Source organism: Plecotus auritus (genome assembly GCF_963455305.1).
Source record: "Plecotus auritus genome assembly, chromosome: 2".
NCBI classification, from domain to species: domain Eukaryota; kingdom Metazoa; phylum Chordata; class Mammalia; order Chiroptera; family Vespertilionidae; genus Plecotus; species Plecotus auritus.
Window position 1 is genome coordinate 58,267,715 of NC_137771.1, and position 27,008 is coordinate 58,294,722.

Here is a 27,008-nt window from a genome sequence, read left to right on the forward strand (position 1 = left end):
TTACTTGCCTTTTTTCCAGTCATTACACATGCAAATTAGTAGATAGTCACCATGTAGCATAAGACCTATCTATATACATAAAAGCCTAAGCAACTGTTACGACGGAATGACCGGAACAACCGGTCACTATGATGCAAACTGACCACCAGGGGGCAGACGCTCAATGCCACTGGGGCCTGCCAGCCAACCTCCCAGTCCCTCCCCGCAACTGGCAGGCCCTGATCACCCAATCGGGGCCAGGCCCCAGGGCTGAGACCTGGAACCGGGGTGGGTGGCGGTGGATGCGGCCCCTTTTCCCAGGGGCCTGAGTGCTGGCTCCCTCCTCGGGGCCAGCAGCCAACCTCCTGCATCCCTTCCCCGTCCCTCCCCCTGGCCAGCAGGCCCTGATCGGCCTGCCGCCTGCCTGCCTCAGTGGTGGTTGGCTGCCTCCCCCCAGCCAGCAGACCTCAGGCCTGCTGGCCAACCTCCCGGTCCCTCCCCCTGGCTGGCAGGTCCCGATCACCCCATCAGGGCTGGGCCCCAGGCTGGGATGGGGAACCGGGGGTGGGTGACGGCGGACATGGGTAGCAAGGGAAGGAGGAGGGGGAGAGGCGGGGAGGCAGGGAACCACACGGTGGCGGTGTGCAGGTGGCGAGGAAAGGAGGAGGTGGGGAGGCGGAGAACCTGATCGGCCCTGATCTCTGGCCAGGCCTAGGGACCCCGCCTGTGCACGAATTTCATGCACCGGGCCTCTAGTGTTATTATAATTGAAAAAATCTAATCTAGCCTACACTTTGTGCAAGAATTCAAAGTTCCAATTCCTGCAGGACTCCCTAACCCATACAGGTCTCTCCTTTGCCGAGGCTGGGGGGAGGTGGGGAGAAGCCTCCTCTTGGATCTGAGAGCCACTCCCACCTGACCCACAGTCCCTGCTGTGGCCCTGCCCCTTCTCTTCCTAGTACTCTCACCGAGAAGTTTGCTGTTGGAGGGTCATGCAGAGCAATCACACCCCCATAGCGGCAGGTCTCACAGTTCTGTCCTTGACCCTTCTCTCCCTATCCTTTACTCTCTGGGTCAACGTGGTGTCCCTCTTGGCTTCAACTATCAATTCCATGTGATGACTCTCAAATCTTTGGCCCAGTCTTGATCTTTTTTCCTCAGTTATGGCCTCAGTGGGTAGAGACCAAAAGGTTCTAGGCTGTAAAGAAAAAGGCTAAACACTTAACATTTTAAACCATATTTAAAGCCCACTAAGAGTAGCTTTAAAGAAAGGCAGGATTAAAAGGCAGGTGGTAGACCCGCAGAGCACAGATAACTGATTACTCAGCTGCCCACTTTTCCAATGAGGTTTGCAAAAGGACGGCCTACTGCAGGGAAAGGTGCAATGTTGAGAAGCACGTAAGGTCAGCTAAACAGACTGCTGCTGCTCTGACGAATGCATGACACCGGTGCTCTTTAAGTTAATATCTTACTTAGAACACTTATCAGACCACTAACAACAGATACCTAATTGCCAGATATCTTCAGTTTGCTAATACAGTGGGGAGGGGGGCTGATTTAGGCTGACCCTTCTTTAGAACTGCCAGCATTTTGTGGCTTTCACGTGGCATTTTTCCAACGTGGCCTCGTCCTGCAATAATGCAGCAAGGCTGGCTTCTGTGCTTAGTCGGTAAACTGCCTGAGGACAGGCGCTGTGCCCTTATTCTCCCACGTCCCCTTGGCCCTGTGCACAGTGCCTGCCCTCTGCAGAGGTTTGAAGGGGCTCCTCTTTCCTTTCTACGCCTCCGGCTTCTCACAGAGGGCGTTTGTGCTCACGGCTCCGACTCCCACTAGCTCCTTCCACTCCCAAGTCCTGAGAGCTGGGTTCTGCTCCAGCCTTCACAGCGGTCTGTTCTGTCTATGTCAGCCCTCGGTGAGTGACGTGTGCCGGGGAGGGACTGTGGGAACTAGAAATAAGCGATGCCACCTTATAGGAAGCAGCCACTTTGCAGCTCCGAGCTATTGTTCTCATTAAGGAATGGGCCAGGGTTGCCAGATCCGTCTCTCTTTCATGAGAAAACAGAAACCTGCACTTGTAGATGAAATCTCCAGGCTGAGGAAGGGCGGTGACTCACCCAATTAGACAAGTCTTGCCAGTGTCCTCTGCTCTGTGAATTGCCAGCCCCAGGTATTGTTCCTTTACTCTTTCCTTCTCTCTGCACCCTCTGCAGAGTCTCAGCTGCCCACGGCTCTCAGATCACCTCCATGGGAATGGCTTTCAATTCCTTTTTAAATTTTTAAAATAGAAACTGTATATATTTAAGATGTGCAGCACAGGAAATGATTGCTACAGTCCAATAGTTGACATATAGTTACCATTTTTCTATGTGTGATCAATGGTACCTGACATATATTCTTTTCACAAAATTCCAGTATTCAGAGTATTGCCTACAGGCATCATGTGTACATTAAACCTGTAGACTTATGCATCCTACCTACCTGCAACATGGTACAACGTTAGTCAACATCTCCCCTCTCAGCCCACCAGCGTGCTCATGGTCGCCATCATGCTGCTCGGCGTCTATGTGCTTGACTTTTTTCTATTCCACATAGAAGTCAAATCATGCAGTTTTCCTCGTACAAGAGAGCAGGGCAAAAATGTTCCTACCTCACAGCCCATACTGATCCTCCGTCCTCAGGGTCACCTTGGAAGTCCAGTCTTGTTCTCAGCCTCCACTGTACTCACCAAAGGCTGTGTCATTCCTTGCCCATCCCTGGCCTCTCCTGTCTGTCATGAATATTGTTGTTGCCATGGGAATCCTCCTAGAATGCATCTCTGATCCCCCTGCCTCCCTGACAAAAAAATGAAACAAAGGGAAACTTGCAATGACTTTCCTGCAGGCTGAGCACCAGTGCCCTTAGCATGGGGAAAATACCCTTAGCTTTCCCACAGTGGTCCTGTTCCCTCTGAAGCATCACCTCGCCCATCACCCACACCAGCTTCCACCAGGGTCTTGGAGACCTCAGGTATCTTCCTGCCTCTGGCCACTTGCACAAGTTGCTTGGAAACACCTGGGCTAGCATGTCAAACTCGCAGCTGGCAGGCCGCTTTTGCATCCCTGTACTCTCCCAACTCCTAGCCCCATCCATCACCTGGTCAGATCCTGCTTTGTATCTCAGACCAAATGTGATTTCTTCAGGAAGCTTGCTCAGGCCCCATCCCAGACTAGATTAGGCCCTGGAGTGGTACCCTGCACTTTTCTTTCAGGGTATTTATCTCAATTGTGATTGTATAATTAGAAATGTGATTATTTGTTTTTAAATATCTATTTCCATTTTTAGAGTGCAAAGTCTTCAAAAGGACAGTGTGTGTGTGTGTGTGTGTGTGTGTGTGTGTGTGTGTGTGTGAGAGAGAGAGAGAGAGAGAGAGAGAGAGAGAGAGAGAGACCCAGTGTGAATCTCACAGGAGATGGCATAGAAGGCCTTTCCCTACTGGTCACCTCAGCTGGGCCACTCAGCTGAGTATGCCGACTCACAGCCCCACTACATTTTCATTGGCTCCAGAGCAGAGTGTACATTTGTTGCCCCCATGCCATAGAATGCTGTTCCCTGAACCTCTGCACCCCTCCAGCCCATCTAAGTGTCCCCCACTCCCCGCAGCCCTCCATTAATGCTTCTAGTGGGGCCATGGGATCCAGCACTCAGGCTCTCTGGGCCTCAGAGAATTGTGAACAGTAAATGGTTTATGTGTGTAAAACATATGGCTGTCACATGGAAAAGACATATATATATATATGTTAGCATCTCTGCTGAGGATTTGAGCAGTCCCAAGGACAGACCACATCTTCCTAAACACAACTGTTCCTCATTTCCCTAGGTCTGCTTCTGCTCTCCCTCTTTCTCTTCCTCCCCCCTTCCACCCCAGGATGGAAGAACTGGAAAATCCCCCTTCCCTTCTCACCCAGAACAGTCCACCCACACCAGATCCCTCGAGGAGCTCACTTTTTAGTCCCAAATACTGTCCACATATTTTTCCAAAAACAAAAAAAGGCTCTTTAAAGTAATTCAAATGCAAACTGTGACTAACACTTTGCACGCTTGTTGGAATTAGCACTGGCTGCTCCACCCTGCTTGTGGGTAATGCCTGGAACACTTACGGGGGCTTTAATGTTTGTGGAGCAAATGAAGATCAAGATCTGCAAAAGTCAGATGTCCGAGTCCTTTGATTCACTTTTCGGTCCTTTGGCACATATGTGTCGAATGCATAGGATTTCTAAGTACCGTTCTTAGAATCAGAGATGAAATATGCCCTGCCCGAAGCTGCTTATAATTTGGTGGAAGAGACAGGACTGGGAGAGGCCGCTTTCCTCAGAGGGGCAGGTGAAGTGCTAGAGGAGTTCTATCCACCTTTCACTGCCCAGAAGCCCTGCCTCAGGGAGTGTTTCTTTATTTGGTACTCAAAGTGGGAGGAGGACATTCCTAAGACTTCAGATTGAAGATCCACTAGGAGGAAAACGTCTGTAGCATTATCCCAGAAAGCAGTTCGGTTAGCCTTCTGGTACTGCTGAAGCCAATTTGTATCATCTTCCCACTTAAATTTAAGGAGACGACCTGGAAATAATATTTCCAAAGACCATTCTGCATCTAAAACTGGTGACACTGAGTGCTCCCTGTGGGCTTTTAATTCGGATCATATTTTTCTCTGGTGTCTCTAGAAAGGATATTTTTAAAGATGACAAGAAATCAAGAAATTCAAAATTGGGGGAAGTGAAAGCCATACTATAACTTTTTTCAAATGTCCTAATTTTGCTCTCTTCTTTAGGTAACAAGAGAATTCATTGAAGTTGTTTTATATGTTAAATTGTCCAATGAAAGAAGGCAAAAAAGTGTACATATGGCTGTATTTACCTCCCTATTTTGTATATCAAACCTTAGACTATTATTAAAGGTCTCATTTTCAGCAAACCAAGCAACCAATACAAAAGAAAATGAAAGCTATTCAGTCATTATCTGAGCTGATAATGACATCCTTTGTCTGTTGCCTTCTATAATATATTAGTACTGTTGCCAAGAGCAACAATGTGTCAAGAAATTCCCTCCCCTTATGATACAACAAAATTTCTGTTAAAAGCATTTTATTGGGAAAGCCAGTCTCTTCTTCCTTATAAGCACAGGTTGTGGGTTATTGTTTTTTTAAACAAAGATCTCTTCATTCTCTCGCTGAAAACAGTTTTCTAATAATCTTGTTCCAGTTTCAAATATTAATGTGTAATATCCCCTAACTGGGCTAGGTACAAGCCCTTCACTTTGTGCTTTTTTAAAACAACCAAAAGAACAGTTTCTAATTAAATAAAGTAATTAGGACACAGGAACTAAAACAGCTACATGTTTAATAAGCCTTTGCGTCCATATCATGTTGCTCACTTCACATGAATCGCTGTAAATAGATATGTGAGATGAGGGAGTCATTTGAGTACCTATCTCCACTTCCACTAGGCAGTGGTGGGTAATATCCATACTATGGAAGTAGTGAAAACTAAATAACATTGCCATCACCTTGGATGATGCTGTCACTAGCAGCCCCTTGGTTGTCACTGGCTGGAGGGACACTCCTCGATTCTACTTCTAATTCTCCCATTTCTGCAGCCGCCCAGGGACCCATCTCATCATCAGCCATTCATTTTCTCAGAATGTAGAGGAGACGGCAGGTCCTCCAGGTCCTCTCCTATCGAGTGCTAGAAGGAAAGGTCATAGTTATAAAGCCATGGGGATGGCTCCTGCTTAGAATTTGGAGTCAGCGGACGTGTAGGAGAAATGGGGACTATGATTTCTGTCCTTACCTCACTCACTTTCTGCAAGACCTTGGCCAAGTTATTTGAAGTCTCCGCACCTCATGTTTCTCTTTTCCAAAATGAGGAGGAGGAAGTCTGTGAAATACTGGTTCAGAAATGTCTGTGCTCTTATCATGGAAAAATAATGCATTCTACGTCTGACATATTTCCTGCCTCACACACATACATGCTAACTGACCTTTACTGGTAAACTGGGCTTTCAGACAGTCAGGTATCTTGGCCCTAAGATACACCGTATACAAAACTAGAGGCCCAGTGCACGAATTCGTGAATGGGTGGGGTCTGGCCGGCCTGCCCCGATGGGGGCCCAATGGGGGTAGGGCCAGCCGGGGGGAGGGACAACAGGAGGGCTCCAGGGCGTGTCTGGCTTATCTCACTCAGTCCCAATCAGTTGGACCACCTCAGCAAGCTAACCTACTGGTCAGAGCGTCTGCCCCCTGGTGATCATTGCATGTCAGAGCAAGCAGTTGAGCGTCCTTAGCATATCGTTAGCATATTACACTTTGATTGGTTGAACGGATGACCAGATGACCAGACACTTAGCATTATTAGGCTTTTATTATATAGGATTTTATTTAAAAAATACCAAAAGCAAAAAAAAGATAGAGAACGAAAAACACCAGGCGCACAAAGATATAAAAAGTATATGTTATAATCCCACTTTAAAAAATTATATATGTATGATCATATATTTGTGTATCACCCTCTAGTCTCACTCTGTTAATTGCGTGTGGTGCATAGTCTTCCACATTCCATTCTCGTGAGCACCTTATTAACCATGGAATTGTCAAGGGCCTACCACTGTGCTGCACACACCTATGCAACTCTCAGCAGCAACCCTGCAGTTAGCTACTTTTCCAAAATGGTTCAACGGGTCAGTTATATCCATTTGGAAAAATGTCATTATCCTTTAAAAACGTTTTAAAGATACAAACAATAAACAGTAGCTTGACTGCTTAGCACTTAGTTTGGTAAGAAGCAGGGCTAATGACGAGAAGAGAAGCGTTGAGAAAAACACTATGTGAGGCCCTACCTAGATTCTCTTTTCAGAAGAAAGTATGAAAGCAGCCTCTCCGGAGAGGTCCATACCTGAGATGTTTTCATCAAAAATCCATCTTCATTCAACACTGCTCGTTGCATATTGTGGCCAGGAATTATGTGGCAAGGCCAAGTTTAAGAGGGAACGTGGAGTCGTTTGTTTCCTTACGGGGCGCATGGTGTTTTATGGGCAGCGCTGATTTCTGTCTTTCTGGCTAGTTATGTGGTTTCTGCAGGGGTGGGCAAAGGTAGGCTTACCAGGGGTACAGGTCTGCGTTTATTCCTGTACTACTAGTTACTTATTGGTTTGTGTGACCACTGTAGACCTGCTTTTGCCCACCCCTGCATTTCACAGCAGGAGAGAGTCGTTAGAAGAGAATGATGAATCAGTTGTGCTCCAGGAGCCCCCATTATGAGCCTTTGGGGGCCGTTGGGTAAGCAATTCAGTGTAACCTGTGGCACCCAGGGAGGGAAGATCTTATTAATACACTAAGTTGACCTGATTTTTCTCACCTTCAGGGACTTAGGGGACGCAAAGGCTGGAGGGAAAACTCAGGTTCTCATGGACTGAGCAAATTCAGCATATCTTATTTCTAGGAACCCTTGCTCTTCTCCCACTCTGGACTTGGCTCATGGTGTTCCCTCCACCTCAGTGTCTGTCCCACACCCCTAAACGGCTTTCCTCTGGGACAACCCTATTCACCCTCACAGTTCAGGCTCATGGATTCGTTCCTCGTGAAGGATTCCACCTCCACCAGCACCTCTACTACTAGGCGGAAGTAGCCCTCTCTTTTTGGTTCCTGAACCTTGCTATCGACAAATCCATGTAAACTTCACAAGTTTGTCTTCTCTTAAGCGTGGAGACAGTGTCCACAGCATCTGCATTTTCTGTCTGTGGGTCAAACAGTGCCTGGCAGATGGGAAGAGTCTAGAAATGTTTGTAAATTTAATGTAATCATGAGGACAATAAGGAAACCTAGTGGGAGATTGTTTGCTCTAGAAACGTACACGGACAGCCTCCTTAGGTCATCTTTTCTTTTCTAATCTTAGGTTCAGGTGACCTTGATTCTTCGATGATGTTGGACTCTGGAGAGATCATTGACACAGGATCTGATTATGAAGATCAGGTAATTAAAATCTAAAAACATTTCGCTGTTTAAGTAGTTTTAATTTTAGCCTTTGTTAATGTTTCATGAAAATTAGAATTACAAATCATTTTGAGAAATGTTTACAGTAACATATATCCCATAATAAATCATAGTAGCCTACAGCTTTCACTCATTAAATTCGGTCCTTTAGCTCGTCCTTATCCATAGTTATAAAATAAGAAAATAAATTAAGAAAAGGTTTGTGGTCAAAAGTCACATTTGATAGAAATGAGGTTACCAGAGTTATCTTACCCAATAATTTGCCTGTATCTCTATCACTTAATCCATAATAAACCAAAGGTATTTATTAAGCATTGGCTACAGGTTTGGGGATTTGCTTTCCTATGTCTAACTTGTGAAAGGGACTGACTGGTGGCCAAGGACAACACAGCCAGGGAGTTAAATATGTTTTCTATTGAAATAAAAGCAAAGAAATTTATCTGGGTCATTTTCTTCTCGGCAGAAGAACTTTCCGTACTGCTATATTTTAATCTTCCAAAATAGTTGGCAAATGATCCAATCCTCTCACCAGGCCTTGCTTTTTAAAAAAGAATAATGTCCAAAACTCCCTCCCACCCCTCACCAATGCTCCTCTGCAATGGCTGAGCGCCAGGTGGACATGGGCTGGGATTTCTCCCCATCTTCAATTAATATACATATGTCTCAAATAAAGCAGGTAGGGCTGACCACTGTCCAGACTTAATGGCTGGCTACACATTTCACGTACATATGCAGAAGCTATTTTCACGGTGTTAAGCTCCCTTTCCTTATATCACAAAGCAAGAAGTTATTGATGAGTCATATTGTGCTAAGTTTCTTCATTTTATTATCTCACTAATTCCTCACAACCTCTTTGGGAAATAGGAATTATTATCTCTATTTCATAGACAAGAAAATTAAGCAAAGAGCAATTTGCTCACAGATATACAATAGGTTTCACCGTGGGAATGTAAACTTCGAGCGCATTCCCTGCCTTCTTTCCTAGCTTCCAAATGCTACCCATTCACTGGTACATTTTTGGAGCCTTTTCAGTTGATAACCCTTACAATCTCAACAGATGCAAACACCAGACAACCACTATTGAAGATGAGTTCACAATCCAAAATTACAGGTGGAACAAAGAAAAAACCATAACAAGAAATCCAGCTGGTTCAACAAATGAAAGGCTTCACACCCCAAAAACTAGAGATAACAGAAAAGTCTGAAAGAAATGTTAATATTGGAATATTTTTTAAAAATATATTTTTATTTCAGAGAGGAAGGGAGAGGGAAAGAGATAGAGAGAGATAGAAACATCAATGATGGCTGCCTCCTGCACGCCCCCTACTGGGCATGTGCCCTGACCAGGAATTGAACCATGACCTGGTTCACAGGTCAACACTCAACCATTGAGCCACGACGGCTAGACCAGAAATGTTTTTTTACATGTGACTTCCAAAGGGGATATTGATGGGAAGGAAAAGAGCATGAGGAAAACAGACCTGCTCTTCATTGTACATTACCTCTTCTCATCCATTTGACATTCCCATCTCCCTACATGCAAGAAAGCTGGAAAACAGAGCTGACTCAGTGTCCAGGAAGAGAGAGATCCATTCCGTGAGCACTGAGCCAGTCTGGGCCACAAAACTCTTGCCCCCCAGTGTATTGCTCTTTTGGTGCTCCTCATACTTCCCGCTCACTCATTCTTGGTTTCCTCATTGGACTCCTCTCTGTCAGTTCATTATGTCATTGTGGGTGCTCCAGCCCCTTCATGCCTCATTGCACACGTTCTGTTTTGAGAAGCACAGTCCTAGCCATGGTTTCGGATATGTCTGCCTGCTAAACAGCAACGGTTGGATTTCCCATGTGCATCTCAAAATCAACACATCCAAAAACAAGCTCACCATCTTCCCCCACAAAATCTCTTCTTCCTTCTCTTTTCCCTATTTCTGTGAGTGATACCACCATTCTCCCAGCTGCCCAAGCCAAAAACCAGGCCGTCTTCCTCGCCTTCTTCCTTTCTCTCCCTCCCTACATCAGTTTGATCAGAAGCCGGCCAGTTCCGTGCAGGAACTGCTCCTTATCTCTCCAGGCCCCCCGCCTGGTTCATACCCTCAGCCTTCCTCCGTGGGACCCTGAGACAGTGTCCTAAGCACTGTCTCCTCCCGGGCTCCTCGCCCATCACATTCATCTTTCTGAAAAGAAAAGTCAGTCATGGCAGCATTTCACTGCTTAAAACCCTCTTGACTTCTCGTTAAGGTCAGAATGAAAACAAAACCTCTTACCACATACATCGGAATCTTCAAATTAGAATCTGACCACCTACATCCCTCCCCAAACTCATCCCTTGCTAATCTTCAAAACACACTGAATGCTCCGGCCACACCAAGCCATTTACAGTTCCCCCAAATGGGCTGTGCTTTGCACAGTCCCTTTCCTCCATCACCCCTGCCCCAGATAACCCCTGCTCATGCTTCTTCAAGACCAGGCTTCTCCCTGGGGAAGCTCTTCTCTTGTCCTTCTCAGGGGGCCCATAAAACCCTGTGTTGTAATATTCTCCTGTATTGCAGGGACTATGTTCTGCTCTGAGTGTATACAATGCCTGCCACACAGCCTTGTATACAGCAAGTGCTCAGTAAATTTCCATTACTTTAAAAGCTGATAAAATGATTTCTAGTTCTTCTACTTAATATGTGATTTTTCTGATAACATGCTAACACTTCTGAGCCTGGGTTTCCTCTTCTAGAAAATGATGGTGATGACTGTACCAAGAATTACTGTTGAGGAAAGTAGGGAATGCAGGTTACCTCATTCAGAACAAATGCCCCAAAAGTGTGAGCACCCTTTTTTTCTTGCTCCAAACTTGACTTAGACTGAACTTTTCAGGAATGGGTGCCTTTCTGTGGGTGGCAGAGGCCACCGAGCTTCAGCTGGATGAATGCTAATTGTCTGAATGCCCCTGGATTCCATTCGGCACGTAGGTGCTTAGAAGTCACCACTTGGCCCTGACAACAAGTAAAAAGCTGAACAAACTGAAAAATCCACAAGTCTCAGGTCTGTTAGAGAAGTGAGGCCACAAGGCAAACCACTACACCAAATGTCAGCAAGAAGGCGGACTCAGAGAATCACACCGATGGGAACAGAAACCCACAAACAAGGATCTCCACAGGAACCAGTGCCCTGGGAAACCCAGCTGTCATTGACAAACTGCCGGAGGCTCCTATGGGCAGGTCTGAGAGGAAAGCTCCAGGAGGCCCAGGTAGAGAGGTCCCCCACACTTCTGTGAGTTTCACCTCCAGGAACTTGTCCAAGTCCCCACAGTAAGTGTCAGAGAGAGATCTCCTTGTGCTCCGGGCTGCGGGTGGGAGGGAGGAACCTTTTTCAAATACCCAGAGCACTGTCCTTCCTCACAAGGGCTGCTCTCAGGAGACCTCAGCTGCTGGGGCTTCATCGGAGCCTGACCGCCTAGGAGAAAGGCAATACCAACTCCCGCCACCTCCAGCCATCCTGCCCCGCCTCAGGGGGAGAAGCTAAGAAGCACTGGGGAGGTTCGCAGCGCAGGGACACAGGCTCACCAGGGGGCTGAGACCTAATCCCAGGACTGCATGCCCTTCATAGGGCACTTCCCATCCTCCCCACAACTTCACACCACACGACTAACACTTTATTTACTGCAGTGCCTTTTACCTAGTGCATCGTGTCCAGCTTCCAACAAAAAATTACAAAACATATTCAGACGTGAAAGCACAGTCTGAAGAGACTGAACCAGCATCAGAATAAAAGCCAGATATTCAACTTATCAGAAAAGGAGTTTTGTTTTGTTTTAATAAACTTTAGTTAATATGCTAAGGCAGGCGTCCTCAAACTATGGCCTGCGGGCCACATGTGGCCCGCCGAGGACATTTATCCGGCCAGCTGGGTGCCGCTGCCTGTCCTGCTTAGCAGCCCACTCGGCCCGGGCCCGCAGTGCGCATAGGAATTTGTTCATATTTTTTTTTAAAACTATAGTTCGGCCCTCCAACGGTCTGAGGGACAGTGAACAGGCCCCCTGTTTAAAAAGTTTGAGGACCCCTGTCTAAGGGCTTAGATGGAAAAAGTAGACTATATACAAGAGAGATGGAAATTCTAAAAAGCACCAACAAGAAATGCTAAGGATGAAAAACACTAACAGAAATGAAGAATGCCTTTGATGGGCTCATGAATGGACTGGAAATGGCTGAGGAAAGAACCTGTGAGCGTGAAGATATGACAATAGAAACTTACAAAACTGAAAGGCAAAGAGAAAAAAAGGCTGCGGGGCGGGGGGGGGGGTGGGGGAAGAACAGCGTATTCAAGAAATGTGGGACAATGACAAAAGGTGTAATATACCTGTAATGGGATTACTGTAAGGGGAAGAAAGAAAGGAAGAGAAGAAATATTTGAAGTAATAATAACTGAGAATTTCCCCCAAATTAATGGCAGATACCAACCCACAGATACAGGAAGCTGAAAGAACACTAAGCAGGATAAACACTTTTTTAAATTACACCTAGGCATATCATATTCAAACTGCAGTAAGTCAAAGAAAAGAAGCCAGAGGAAAAAATTTGCTTTTCTATAAAGAGAAATAAACACTTTCTCAGACAGAAATTTGTTGCTTTGTAAGAAATATTTTAAAGAAATTCTTTAGAGAGAAGGAAAAGGATACAGGCCAGAATTCAGATCTACATAAAGAAAGGAAGAGGACCAGAGAATGTATAAGTGAAAGTAAAAAAAAAAAAAAAAAAAAAAAAAACCTTTTATTTTTCTTATTCTTAATTGCTCTAACAGACAGCAGTTTGTTCAAAACAGTCATAGCAACAATATATTTGATGGTATGTGCTTAAGTATAAGTGAAATGAATGACAGCTATGATGCAAGGGACAGGAGGGAGGAATTAGGAATGTTTTGTTATTAACATAAAGGGCCAGAGGAAGATACACCATGCTAACACGCATCAAAAGACAGCAGGAGTAACTATATTAACTTTAGACAGAGCAGACTCCAGAGTAAGAGACATTACATAAGGATAAAGGGATCACTACCCCCAAAAGACATACAATCCTTAATGTATATGCCCCTAACAACAGTATCTCCAGGCTCACTGTCCACCCACATCCTTAATCTCAGCTCTCATCTCTCCTGGGACCTTGATTTATTAATGTGCCTTGCTTTCTCTCTCAAACCTCTCATCCTCAAAGTATCTTTCTTTTTCTGTCTACCACCCCACCAACTCCACTTTGAAGAAATAAAAAGCCATGAACAGTGCCAAGTGTCACAGAAATGTCAAATGGGGGACTCTTTCCTCTCACTTTCCTTCAACCCCAAATTTGGGGAAAGAGAAGTCAGCTCCCATGATTCTGTGTTCTCACCTCCCATTCTTCCTTATAAACCAGCTTCTGCCTGCTCTGTTCCCTGAAGTGACCATTAAAAATGATCTCATTACTGTCATGTCAGGAGGGTAGCTCTCAGTTCTTACAATGTCTGGGCCCAGGACACTGGAGGCACTTTATGCTTTCTCAAAACTCTTGACTCCTTTGGTCATTTTTTCTTCTTCTCCTCCCTTCAACATGTTTTTTCTTTTCCTGCCTTCCCTTTAAAATGTGTGTTCACCAAGTTCCATCATAGGCCCTCTTCTCTCCCTACACCAGCGCTTCATCTATGCCCATGCCTTCAACTTTATTAATGTGCTTATCCATTCAACTAATATTGAGAATATTTGATGTGCCAGACTCTATATAAGGTACTGGGAATATAATGTAAGCAAAAGAAGGCACAGTTCCTACTCTCTTGGAGCTTATAGTAGAAAAAGATAATAATAAAATAATCACATAAATACGTATGTAATTAAGACTGTGTTCAGGGCTTGGGAAAAGTACATAGTGCCATGTGTAGTTGTGGTGAGTAAGAGGTAACCAGGTATATGCAACGAAGTGAGATAACAAGAAAGCATAGGGGTCAAATGGGGCGGTTGGAAAAAGGAAATAGCATGTAGAAGCAGGAAGAAGCATGACATCTGAAAGACCAGCACAGCTGGAGTGCTCCGTAAGGGGAGGTGGTGTGAAACAAGCCTGGAGATTAGGTCTCTGTAGAGCTGGATGGGTGTTTATCCTAAGAGCAGTGGGAAGCCTTGAAGAGTATGTTTTGGAGAAGGGAGGCAAGAGGGTGTGTCAACATTTTATTTGTGTTTTTTAAAAAATGTTCTGGCTGCAATGTACACAGCACTTTGGAGAGAGACAGGAATACATCTAGGGAGTCCAGTGGGGAGCTGCAGTGGCCCAGACAAAAGATCTTGGATATTGCATTGCAGTAGAGCAGTGGTGGAGGAGATGGACAGAAAAGGGTATATCTGAGAGGGACTTGTGAGGCAAAATCAACAGGACTTCATGTTGGAATGGATACGAGAGCCAAGGGAAAGTGAGTTGTTGAAGATGATGCCTAGGTTTTTAACTTGTCCAGCTGGGTGGATGGCAGTGGCGTTCACTGAGAAAGAACAGTAAGGAAACACCCGTTCCATAAGGGAAGAGCACAGGTGTGATTTTAGACATGCTGAGTTCCAAGGGCCTTAACCCACCCAAATGGAGAATTCAAGTGAACAGTTAAATATACGGGTCTGGTGCTTAGAGGGAAGATCTAGTTGTTGGTGAGCTGCTGAATACGGTAGAAGCTGAAGCTGTAAGTGAAGATACAATCCTTGGAGAAAGAGAAGAGACTTGAGAAGAGAAGAGGGTCCATAGCTGAGCACTGAGGAAACTTAAAGGCTGCGTGGAGGAAGATGAGGCAGCAAGAAAGATGTGGAAGATGCTAACAGAGAGATAGGAGGAAAACCAGTAAAATGTGGGCGTCCCAAAAAACCAAAGAAAACAGTATTTCAATGAGCAGAGAGTGTCAAATATTGATGAGATGAGGAAGAGGGAGACTGGAAATGGGCATTGTATTATAGATACATGGAGGAAATTGTGGACCTTATAGAGGGCTGCTGGGGAGGTTATCTTCACTTGTTTTTTGTTTGTTTGCAATGGAAGATACTCCATGTTTAAAAATTCTTAGGAAGGATCCACCCACTAGAGAGAAGGAGAACATACAAGAGAGAGGAAGATTTCTCGAAATGCAGGAGGTCTGGATTCTAAAGTACAGGGAGGAAGGACCACATGTGGGTTATAACAAGGAAAATGGATGGGATGGGTTTGCCTGTGTAATGGTGGGAAGTTGTGAATTCCTCTTCGATGATTTCCAGAGACAGAGCTGGCCATTAAGAGTGTGAGGTTTGAAGTAAGTGAAGGGTTGTGTTGTGGAACCAGCTGAGTGTGGACTCAGGAAACAACAGAGTAGGCAAGCAGTCCAAGAGCCCATTTGACGTTAGTGCCTCGAGATTTACTTTGGCCAAGTGATCCTTTTCATTTTTCCCCCATTCATTTAGTAAATATTTATTTTAACTGAACTTCCACTGTGATACTCAACTTCTATATCAAGAAATATTACATTTAGCCAAAACATGTGTTAGCCTGTATTTGTAAAGCTGATTAACACGGTGTCATTCCCAATGCGGTATATTTGAGTAACACAGCACTGATCATAATTTGGGGACTTACCAAGTTGTATCTGAAACACTGAGTCCAGTTCTGATGGGAAAGTCAGGTTTTTGGGACAAGTCCTACAAGGCCTGGCTGAAGCTGGGAAGCTGGAGTAGCCAGGTTCCCTTCTCAGCACTTACAGTTGGTGGTGAAAAGTATTGGGGGACCTAATGGAAAAATGAAAGCAAGGATGTTGGAGAGAGACTGAGATCAGAAAGATGTAAGTCTAGCTGTTTCCAACACTAAAACAAAAATAGCTGGTGCAGGCTCAGGAAGCCAGCCCTTCCCGACTGTCTCCAGTGGCCATGGGCAGCCTGGAGCTAATTGATTCTATAACAGAAAGACAAGTCCCATTTTTAAACCTCATAAGTTAATAAGAAATGTTTTCACCATTTTTGATTGAAAAGTCTGGAATGTCCTTCTTATTTTCAGTGTAGGTATTTAATATTAAACAGTGACATTACAGATGGAAAAGGTCAGGAACCATATGAGCTCATTTGTATGTGGGATGTAAAACAGAAAGCAACAAACTCATAGACACAGACAATAGCAGTGGTTACCAAGGGAGAGGGTGGTGGGAGGAGGGTGAAGAAATAAAGGGGCAAAATATATGACAGAAGGAGACTAGACTTTGGGTGTGAGCACACAAATACAGATGAAGTATCATAGAATTGTACACTTGAAACTTGTATAATGTATTAACAGATGCCACCCCAATAATTTTAATTTAATAAAAACCAGCAACATTATATCGCTTAGGTTATCATTTTGAGCCAAGAGTTTGACATATTTTTACACTTAAAGACATAGAGGTAGATGCCTCATTACTATGCACATCTGCCATGCACTGTCACAGGACTGTAAGAGAAATCTTTGCAAAAGAAATAAGAACTGATAGAATTTTTTATTTCAAAGCAATCGGATATACATGTACTCCAGGGGTAAAAACGTGGGAAGGACTGATCAGTAGAGACTGTTTGCTTTTCTCTTTTCAAAAACCCTATTATTCTTGTTGCTGATTTCATAAGCTTCTATGACATCTTATTAACTAGAATAACTTGAATGCCCTGTCATTTTGAAGGCAAAATGAAAATATTTGTGATAACACAATAGTGTCACTGCCTTATAAAGGGAAGGAAATAGAACTCGTGTGTGACCTGTCATCTAATGAGCCTGGAGCCTTAAGAACGGGAAACTGTTGTTAATGGAAAACCAAATGACCTCCTGGGATTATGATGTATTTGCAGAAGTAAGGGTGGGGAGAGCACAAAGACCTAAAAAGCAAACACAGGCTTCCGATACTTAAATGCGAGTTGGCAGAAGAGGGATGTAATGAGGTTGCCCTTTGCTCCTTCAAGTCAGTTGCCAAGGAGCAGAGTTACCATTGTCCACCTACTGATGAGTTATCTTTCTATTTTTATGAGGTTTCAGGTCATGTATATCCTTATTTCCATTTTCATATTGAATCCACATTTTTGTTAGGGATGGTGTTGTGGTTTGAGTTCTGGTTCTGCCACTTTGTCACATCACTGACTTCTCTGAGCCTCAGTTTTCAAATCTATAAAATGAAGAAAATAATGTGAAGATCAAAGAGCCGATTCCTATCTAGGCATATTAGCAAATGTAAAGCACCATACATATGGTTATACAAAGTTTAACATGATGATTATCCTATATAATAAAAGCTTAGGTGGTGTCACGCCCTCACGCGACGACCTTGTACAACGCCTTTGCGCAACGTCATCACAAGATGGCCACCACAAGATGGCCGCCCCTCAGGTCATCAAAAGATGGCTGCCACAAGATGGCTGTCACAAGGTGGCCATCACAAGATGGCCAGCAGGGGAGGGCAGTTGGGGGTGATCAGGCCGGCAGGGGAGGGCAGTTGGGGGTGGTTGGGTTGGCAGGGGAGGGCAGTTGGGGGCGATTGGGCTGGCAGGGGAGCAGTTAGGCATCAATCAGGCTGGCAGGGGAGCAGTTAGGGGACAATCAGGCTGGCAGGCAGGTGAGCAGTTAGGAGCCAGCAGTCCCAGATTGTGAGAGGGATGTCCGACTGCCCGTTTAGGCCCAATTGGGATCGGGCCTAAACCAGCAGTCAGACATCCTCCAAGGGGTCCCAGATTGGAGAGGGTGCAGGCTGGGCTGAGGAACACCCCCCTTCTCATGCACAAATTTCGTGCACCAGGCCTCTAGTTTACTATAAGTGTCTCATATCCTCTTTTTCAATGTAGATAGAAAATATAGAACAACAGGTTTACAATTTAAGGACCTCTCTTCAAAATAATTTAAATAATAGCACAGAGCTGAAGAAAATAATAAAATAGTGAAAATAAAGAATTTTCTTGGAATTCCAGTACCATCGTGAAAACTTTCAACAGACTTTCCTTACTTTTACCAGCATTTGTTCTATTTCCATGATAGCAGTTGTCACAGGGATTGTGGCTATTTGTGTCCATGTCTTTCTCCCCCAGTAGATTATACCAAAGGGAATGGCCAATGCACACTTCTCTATAATTTCTCAATTCCTTGCACAGTGCTGGACAGAGTATAGGATGGCAATTCAGAAATATTCGCTCTATAAAATGAAGAAGAAGCTCAAAGGGAAGTATAGGAAGAAATCTGACATTCTGCAAACTGAAAATGAAGGACAAGGAATAAAAGAAATTTATATGGCAATGATAAGAAAATTACTATTTTTTAGCAAGAGAAAATAACCAAATTTAATGCATACATACGTATGGGAACTCCACATATATGAGAGCCAGAGACCCACATGCATGAAAGGTTCGAGAAAATTATTTTTAATTTACATATTTTCAAAGGAGGGTAGCTAAGATGTGAAAGAATCCAAAAACTATCCTACAAGAGGTGGTTGAAGGATCAGGAAATATCCAAGTGAAGGCCACGTTTTCCTGACCAGGCTCCTACTGGCCTGTGCTCACCTTAGTTAGTGGGGTTTGTGGTCTTAAGCTCTGTTCCCACTGCCTTTTGCACAGCCCCTGACTCATGCTCCATAATTAACTGTTCAATGAAGCAATTCCATTCCATAAGGGATTGTATTATAGAGGAGGGAATTAGATTTCTGCTTTATTGTGTAAGAAAGAAGTGGGCTCTGGAGGTGGAAATTACAAAGAGATGGAATTCAGATCAATATATAAGGTGTTTCCTAAATAGTGTTAACCAGTTGACTACCTCATGGAAGATATTCAAATTCTAGGTAACCATTCTTCAGGGTTGTTTTTAAAAACCAGTGATTTCTGTGGCTGGGAAAATTGTATGCCTCCTAAGGTCTTTTCCACCTCTGAATCTATTTGTTTAAGAAGAGCTAAAGGGTGTGTGTGTGTGTGTGTGTGTGTGTGTGTGTGTGTCTGTGTAACATCATCTCCCACCACCATTATCACAGAAATATGTAAATGTCACCCCCACTAACCTGCTTTAGTTCCTGAATCCCATCCCTGGAGAATCTAAGGGAGTTAGGAGTGGGGGTGATATTGTATCCCTAGAAGTTCTCTCTCAATTTTTCATCATTAACTTATATTATTGAACCAAATGGAACTAACTGCAGACCGAGTAACATTTTCATCATCTTAGAACATTGTGAATTGTACAATCCTTTTCAGACTTTAATTCAGGCCAGTAAAAATCACTGAACTATCAAATATCAAAAATTATAAGAGTTTTTCTTAAGGATAACCTGCTAGGAGGAGTAGAAACATGTTCCTTGTCGGCCATTGACCCTGAAGTAAGAAAGAATTCATTATCATCAAGCAGAGGTACTGGTGCACAGGGCACTACAGCGGACAAAACCCCGGGCTGGCGGTCAGACTGCCTGGATTTGAGTTCTGGTTCTGCCAATTACTGATTATGTGGCCTTGAACTTTTCTTTGCCAAAGTTTCCTCACTTGCAAAGTAGGGTTTTTGTGAGGACTAAATGAGATCATAATACCCTTAGAGCAATAATAATAGCTCAAATGTATTAAGTACCTACCCCAAATCAGGCACAGTGCTAAGCATTATTCAACTGTCTTAACCCTACCCATAGCCCCAAGTTGCAGTTGAGACTCAGAGGTATGAAGCAACTTGCCCCAAGCCACACAGCTAAAGTGACACAACTCCACTCTATCCGATGTCAGCGACAGAGCCTGTGCCTCCTTGCTGAGGAAGTTGCTTTCTAGCCTTGTATTATGAGATATTTTTAGAGCAAGAACCTGGAGGAAAAGCAATAATAATAATAACTAGAATTTCTTGAGCTCTTTCTATGTTTCAGGCACAATTCAAAGCACTTCACCACAACTTAGGAGGTTTTGTTATTATCCCCACTTTACAGATGTAGAACTGAGCCCAGAGATGTTAAGTAACATGTCAAAGATTCAAAACCAGGCAGCCAGACATCCCTGAGACCAAGTTTTACCCATCACACCAAAGCTCCACTTCAGGGTCGCCCTCTGTGGGCCAGGGGACTTTGGAAAACCAGGAAACCACTTTCAGTACCAGGATCCAGAGGAAGACAGAGAGGTGGGGTGAAGGTGAATCAGAAACAGTCAGAGCCCATTTACCTCTTTGGTGCTTCTGCTAGAATTTCCCACGAGGTCAGGAGCAGGAAGGGGCCCAGAGAGGAGCAGATGGGATGGGCTTTTGAGGCAAGCCACGTGGTAGTAGGTAGGTGGCTTTGTTTCCTCGTCTTGTCTTTAACGTAGAAGTGTGATGACTCATGAAGAACACACTTGGTTCTAAACAGCAGATGTGACAACATTTCCTTTTCAGACCACTTTGCTTTTTAATTAATCTTGTCTGGGGAAACCAGCAGAGAACACAACCTAAAGCTTGCAGTTTTTTACTGTATATTCATAACCTTGAAGAAAATCCGGAGTCAACAGCTTTTATTGAGTGCCTGTCCTGTTCAGGAGCTTTCATGATCTGGTTTAAGCCTCACCACAACCCTGGGAGGAAAATATCATTATTCCCCAAGGTCACACCACTAATGTCTTCACAAACTCCTCTTTCCAATACGTCATGCTGCTGCCCCATATCTACAATAATGACCCCCAGGAAACCTCTCCTCGCCCTATGCCCCAATATAACAAAAAGCAGCTTGTATTTTCTTCCTAATATTTTGAATCATAGGAGTTCATCTCTTTACAGGCAAAGCCATAGGAACAGATATCTAAGGTTGAAAGAAAGTCTGCAACTGCTTCTCTTTTCATACATAATATGCTTTCATTACCTTGTTGTTTTCTTATTTGTAAAAGCAAAACTACATGATATAGGAATTTATAATAAGTACAAAGAAAAAAAATTAACATTTTGGGGTATTTCCTTGATTGCTAGATATTTAATAAAGTTATAATAAAAATTTTTCACATAATAATATAGTATTTCCTGTGTTATTCAATAATTTTTGTAAACACATTTTAATGGCAGCATAAAATATAATTATATAGGTATGCTATATCTATTTTCATCATTCCCCCACTTCAGGGCACTTATTCTTTTTATCTTTTCACTGATATAAATATGGTTGACCCTTGAATAACACAGATCCACTTATACCTGGATTTTTTTTTCAATAAATATTGTAAATACATTATCTCTTACTTAAGATTTTTTAAAATACATTTTCCTTCCTCTAGTTTACTTTATTGTAAGAATACAATATATATTACATATAACATACAAAATATGAATTGACAAAATGTGTTATCCGTAACGCTCTGGTCAATAGTAGGCTATTTGTTGTTAAGTTTTTGGGGAGTCAAAAGTTACACATGGATTTTCAACTGTGCAGGGCATCTGCACCCTAACCCCCACACTGTTCAAGTGCCAACTGTAATGCTGCTCTGGCATATCATTGCACATAAACTTTGCCCAAATCTCTTATTATTACCCTAGGAGAGATTCCTAATACGGGGATTACTGAGCCAGAGGGTATAAAAAGTAATATTTCAATATTTCCACTTCTTTCTAATCAGATATGCTTCAATAAAGCAAAGATTATTGAGATGGGACAAAAGGATTCTAAAGAGGACTGTTTTTAGATAAGGCTATTCTTCTAAATTATTTGAAATAAGAGCTGTCAAACTGAGGTCAATGTAGTGCCACATGACTCAGGCTGCAGAGTGCACTTGAATTGCTCCAATATCTGCAGTCCATTGAGCAACAAGACAGTCCTCCAAAATGTCAGTCAGCCTGCGGCCAGGTCAGGTGAAGCCCCTCGGACCTGCAGCAGAACCCCTCCCATGCGCTCCCTTGGAAACAAGTTAAACCCACAAGCCTTCCTTTATTTCACAAGCCGTTACCAAGTGTCTTTGGGTTAGGCTGGGTGCTGGTGTTTCCACACCATCTTCCTTTCTCTAGAAACAATATTATTCAAAACATTCAAGAATTCTCGTCATTTCCAAACATGCAGGCTTTCTGAAATACTGACAGCTAGTTCCCAGAACATCTCCATTAATCTTCTTATGTTCCATTTGTGGCATTATTCCCTGTGCTTTACAATAACAAAACTGGCTTTGTTGAGGATATTCTGGAGATAGGCTAAAACAGTGGTCAGCAAACTGCGGCTCGCAAGCCGTGGTTTGCCGCTCTGTTGCCTAATGAGTTTGCCGACCACTGGGATAGGGGCTTAATCACAAGGAAGAACAACAGCCTGTAATTATTGGAATCGAGAGTCTAGGTCAGTGGTCGGCAAACTCATTAGTCAACAGAGCGGCAAACCGCGGCTCACGAGCCACAGTTTGCCGACCACTGGGCTAAAAAGATCATTGATAACCTGAACCTGATTTAATGGAGAAAAGTAATTTGTATCAATTCTGAGCCAAGTAGAACCTCGGCAATGCTTCAGGTTACCTTTAAATTTCTTCTCTTAACTAGTTTGTGTCCCTGCTGCCTTATTTGCAATTTAGCACCAAATCCTTTTCTTAATGGCATGCAGAGAATCCATACCCTAATGGGATTATTATAAGCATGGATTAGTTGGATGTGACTTAATGAAGCATTTCAAGTAAATCATAAGAGAATTTGGAGGAAGGACCTTCTTCCTCCCACCTAATGTTTGAGGGAGAGCCAGTAACTAGCATCCCTCTTCCCTACTTGACTTCTGAACAGTTGAGACGTCTCCCAAACACTCCCCCTTTTTCTCTGGGAGGAGTGAGGAAGGGGCAGAGTTCAGCAGTTAGTCTGATAATAATAAGTAAGGCTCACATTGATTTAATACTTTATGGTTTTTGTATATCATCTCATTTGGGTCAGGAAAATGTCAATGTATTGATTCAACAACTGCATAGTGAACATCTACTAAATGTCAGGCACTAAAGGCCAGATTCTGGGGTTATAAAACTTACTGAAGATTCACTTAGTCTTTGCCTTCTCCTAGAAAAGACGAGCATGTTACAAAAACATAACCTTACTAGGTGAGTGTCTTAGCTAATATTCCTTCAGTTACAAGTCACAAAACCTGCTTAAGCTAACTTCCACAAAAAAGTATGGGGGACCACTCACAAATCCAAGGAAGAATGCACCTAAAAGCAATGCAGAACTAGGTCCTAAAAGGCCATTAAGAACTTCCCTGTATGTATTACCTTCCTTTTCTCTCTTTGCAGACCTATTTCTTCTATTAGTCCCACTTACGTGGTGGTAGAAGTGTCAGCCAACAGAGAGCCCAGTCTCTCTGAGTGTAAATTCCTAGGGAAGGATGTTCATTGTCCAAGCATGACTCAGGTGTACTCCTGATCCAAACCTGTGGCCAGTGTTATGTTTCATGGATAGGATGAGTGCTGGGCAGAGAGTTCAATTCCACTATGCTGAGAAATTAGAGACATGCTATGGGCTAATGAGGAGGGAGCCACTTACTCCATCTTCTATGTTCAAGGCACCGTGGAAGATGAAAAGATGAATAAAATACACAACTGACTCGAATATAGGATGGTATGATGTGGGTTGCACTATCACAGAAATAGAACATGCTCTATGAGCACACTGGAGAGGGAATTTAATTCTAATTGCAGGAAGGAGAGGAACTTTTTTTTTTCTTAAATTTTTATTATTGAAAGTATTGCATATGTCCCCTTTATTCTCCCATTGACCCCTTATAACCCTCCCCCACCACCCACCCCAGGCCTCCACCAACCTATTGTCTGTGTCCATGGGAGTAACTCTTAAGTTTAGTCTTAAAATGGGTCTTTTAAAAAGAGGAGTTGTAGGGAGCTAGACAGGTCATTCCGGAAAGATAATAGTCTGAATATAACAGTTGGAAATGCATTGCCCATAGAGGGACAGCCAGCGGGACTGTGGGAGCAGACAAAGACCAGATGCACCTGGAGGGATGGGCTGGCCCAGGCAGGAGAGGCTTTACCTGAGCCCTGGTGGGAATTCTGTGTCAGCCTCGGAGCAGGGAGGCAGCATCAGATCTGCATGGGTGGCATATACTGGTCCTCCCATGTGGAGAATGGACTAAGTGAAGAGACTGGTTTCAGGGAGGCAAGTTAGGAGGATATTTTAATACTTAAGGCAAAAACAGATGATAGGGGCTGGGGCTTGCCAGAAGCCGAGGATCAATGAGGGAAGAGAGAGAAAGAGGTCAGGGGACAGTGGTTCCGCAGGACCTTCATCCTAATTCCAGGATTAAATTCAGAAGATGGACTTTGGGAGCTCTTTAGCAGGGCAGGTGTGCCGACAGTGTGGTGTGCTCCTAGGAAAGGGACCCTCCCCCCCACACCCCGCCCCGCTTCCCTGGGCTTCTCTGCTCTCCTCCTCAGCACCGTGGGTTACAATGCTGTTGACTGGCTGATGGGTCTGAATCCTCATGAGGTTTCCAAACCCTCTGTCCCCAGGACATATTTTTCTCATTCATGAAAACGAAGTGCTGCCACTTCACGGTCCGTGGAGAATACTGATGTCAGGCCAGGGGAAAAACAAGAACTTGAGATTACCTTTTTTAAAAGCTCACTGCAACTTGCAGCAGATGGAAAATGTGGATCTGCAGTTCATTGAAGGCAATGAGGAGTCTGTTCTTGAGTTGCCGTGGCAACTGCTCAATTAAGTGGAAAAAAATGAAAAAACAAAGGTAGTTGCTCTTGAGCTTAACATTCTTTTAAAAAAAGAAAGAAAGAAAGTCATATTTGAGGAATTATTTTCCCCAAGGCTTTTCTAAGACTTTGCATTTCGACCAGCATGTCCTGTCCACCCACTCGTTGAGCTAAAGGCTGGTCTTGTTGTTCTCCATGGTCAGGAACACATAGCCTCAAGTTTCACCTCAGAATGTTCTGTGGGAATGTTTGCTTACCTCCAATTCCACCAGAGCCCACTTGGATTTCTTTCTTTAAGGTGCTAGAGCAGAACCCGGATTGGAAGACTAGAGAGAATAGTGAGTGGATTCTAGCACTGCATTTGACCCCAAACTTACCTTATAATCTTAAGAGCTGTGGCTTTTCTGAAGACATGGAGAATAGCTTGTTTTATATGCTAATAAACAAAGGTATACTTATAATAATTATTTGTACAATTTACTGTTTACAAAATAATTTCGATCCTTTGGGGTGGCATTGTTCCCCCCACTTTAGACAAAGGGACACCTCCAATCCATGCTCCACAGAATCTAGAGTGATATTTATAAAAACATAGAAGTGATCATGTCACTTTCCAACTTACAGCCCTCAACGCCTTTCTTCCCACGCTCCTGGGATACAACCTGAGCCCTCCCTGGGTCCCAAGGTCCTGCAGGAGGCCTCCAGGTACCACTCTCCTGCTCTCTGTGCCCCGCCTCACTGACCTGCCAACAGCTTCTCCAGGGTGTGGGCTGCTCCTCCTTTGGGCGTTTGCATTAGCTGAGGGCTCTTCAAGGACAGGCTTGTCTTTCTTCACCTCCTCTCCCCTCCATTCCCCCTTGGCCAACGTAGAGCCTACTCCCCAACCCCTGTGCATCTCAGAGCTCCTATGTTAATTTTCCGAGAACCCTTTATTTTATGTAAATTCCTATTTAATATGCATTTTCTTATAAGGTTATGTAATTAATATCTGTCTCCCCAAATAGACATGAAGCTTGTGAGCACAGACTGTGTCTGTTTGCTCCCCCAGACCAGGGCCAAGCAGAGCAGACCCTGCGTGTTGCATGAAGGCTTCAAAGGACACATAGCCTTTTGGTATTTGTTTTGTTTGTTGTTGCTTTTTATATATTTTTTTTTTTATTGATTTCAGAGAGGAGGAGAGAGATAGAAATATCAAAGATGGGAGAGAATCATTGATTGGTTGCCTCCTACATGCACCTCCTTGGGGAATTAAGCCCTGACCAGGACTCAAACCATGACTTTCTGGTTCATAGGTTGATGCTCAACCACTCAGCCACTGTGGCCAGGCGAACACATAGCATTTTGGACTCCAACCAAGTTCCTAGGGGTCCAGTGCCTTTCCTAGCACCCCACACTGCATTGCAGATGTTATAAATGGAAATATTCTCCCTTGTTTAAAACACTGCATAAGTGAAAAACAGCGAAGTCTAAAGAACATACAATAGCTCTCTGGAACCAGATTAACTTAAAGGTGGAGTTGTTTGGACATGTGCCAAATACCAACTGTCTCAAAATATGTGCTAACATATCCTGCATAGAAAATAATATCAAACTTCCTCATTTTTTCATTCATGGGCAGGGAAAGGCTCAGAGTCTTTGGAGTCAGACTTCCTGATTTCAGGTATCAGCTCTCTCACATGCCAGAGGTATGACATGGGACGATTGTGTCACACACACCGCCCCTTGGGCCTCAGTTTCCCTTCTTGTAAAGTGAAGGATTTTCTTCCTGCATCATGGGGTTTCTTGACATTCACAACAATGAGTATCCCTCTGTCCACTTGTGTGTGCAGGGCCTGCGGCTGGGCGGTGAGTGGCATTAGAGCAGGGAAAACGCTTTGGGAAGGCCAAGGCCCACAACACATGTGCTTTTGTGAAGCTAATGTTCAGTGGTAAAGGGTGTTTTCAGCATGAAATAATTATTTATGGGCCACCTAGTTCTCATATGGTAATTTCTTTTTTAATGCAATAGAATTGACATAACAGTGAATTTGTTTAAGGTGTATAATATGATTTGATATTTGTATATATTGTGAAATTATCACTGTAAGTCGAGTTAACATCTCTATCACACAGTTACACATTTTTTTTCTTGTGATGAGAGTTTTTAAGAGCCACTCTATTGGCAGCTTTCAAATATTCTGTACACTATGTGGTTAACAGTCACCATGCAGTTCATCCCCAAGACTTTGTTTATCTTATAACTGGAAGTGTGTATCCGTAACCAATTTCATATGGTAATTTCTTACCCAATTTTTTTTCTAAAGTAAATACTAATGTATCAAATCCATGACATAATCCCCTTCATATTTATAGTTCTTCGGGGCTCCTAATGCTTTAATTTTAGTACATATGCAGAAAAGCTGTGAAGAGGCATTCATG

General features: G+C 43.7%; 1 protein-coding gene across 3 annotated transcripts in view; it reads left to right on the plus strand.

Annotated features, from left to right (window-relative positions):
* Positions 1–27,008, plus strand: part of AK5 (adenylate kinase 5) — a 204,781-nt gene that overhangs the window by 118,979 nt on the left and 58,794 nt on the right. For all 3 annotated transcript variants that reach the window (XM_080656835.1, XM_080656836.1, XM_080656837.1), the window contains exon 8: positions 7,899–7,975. In XM_080656835.1, the coding sequence (XP_080512961.1) occupies positions 7,899–7,975 (77 nt within the window). The remainder of the gene's footprint in view (positions 1–7,898; positions 7,976–27,008) is intronic.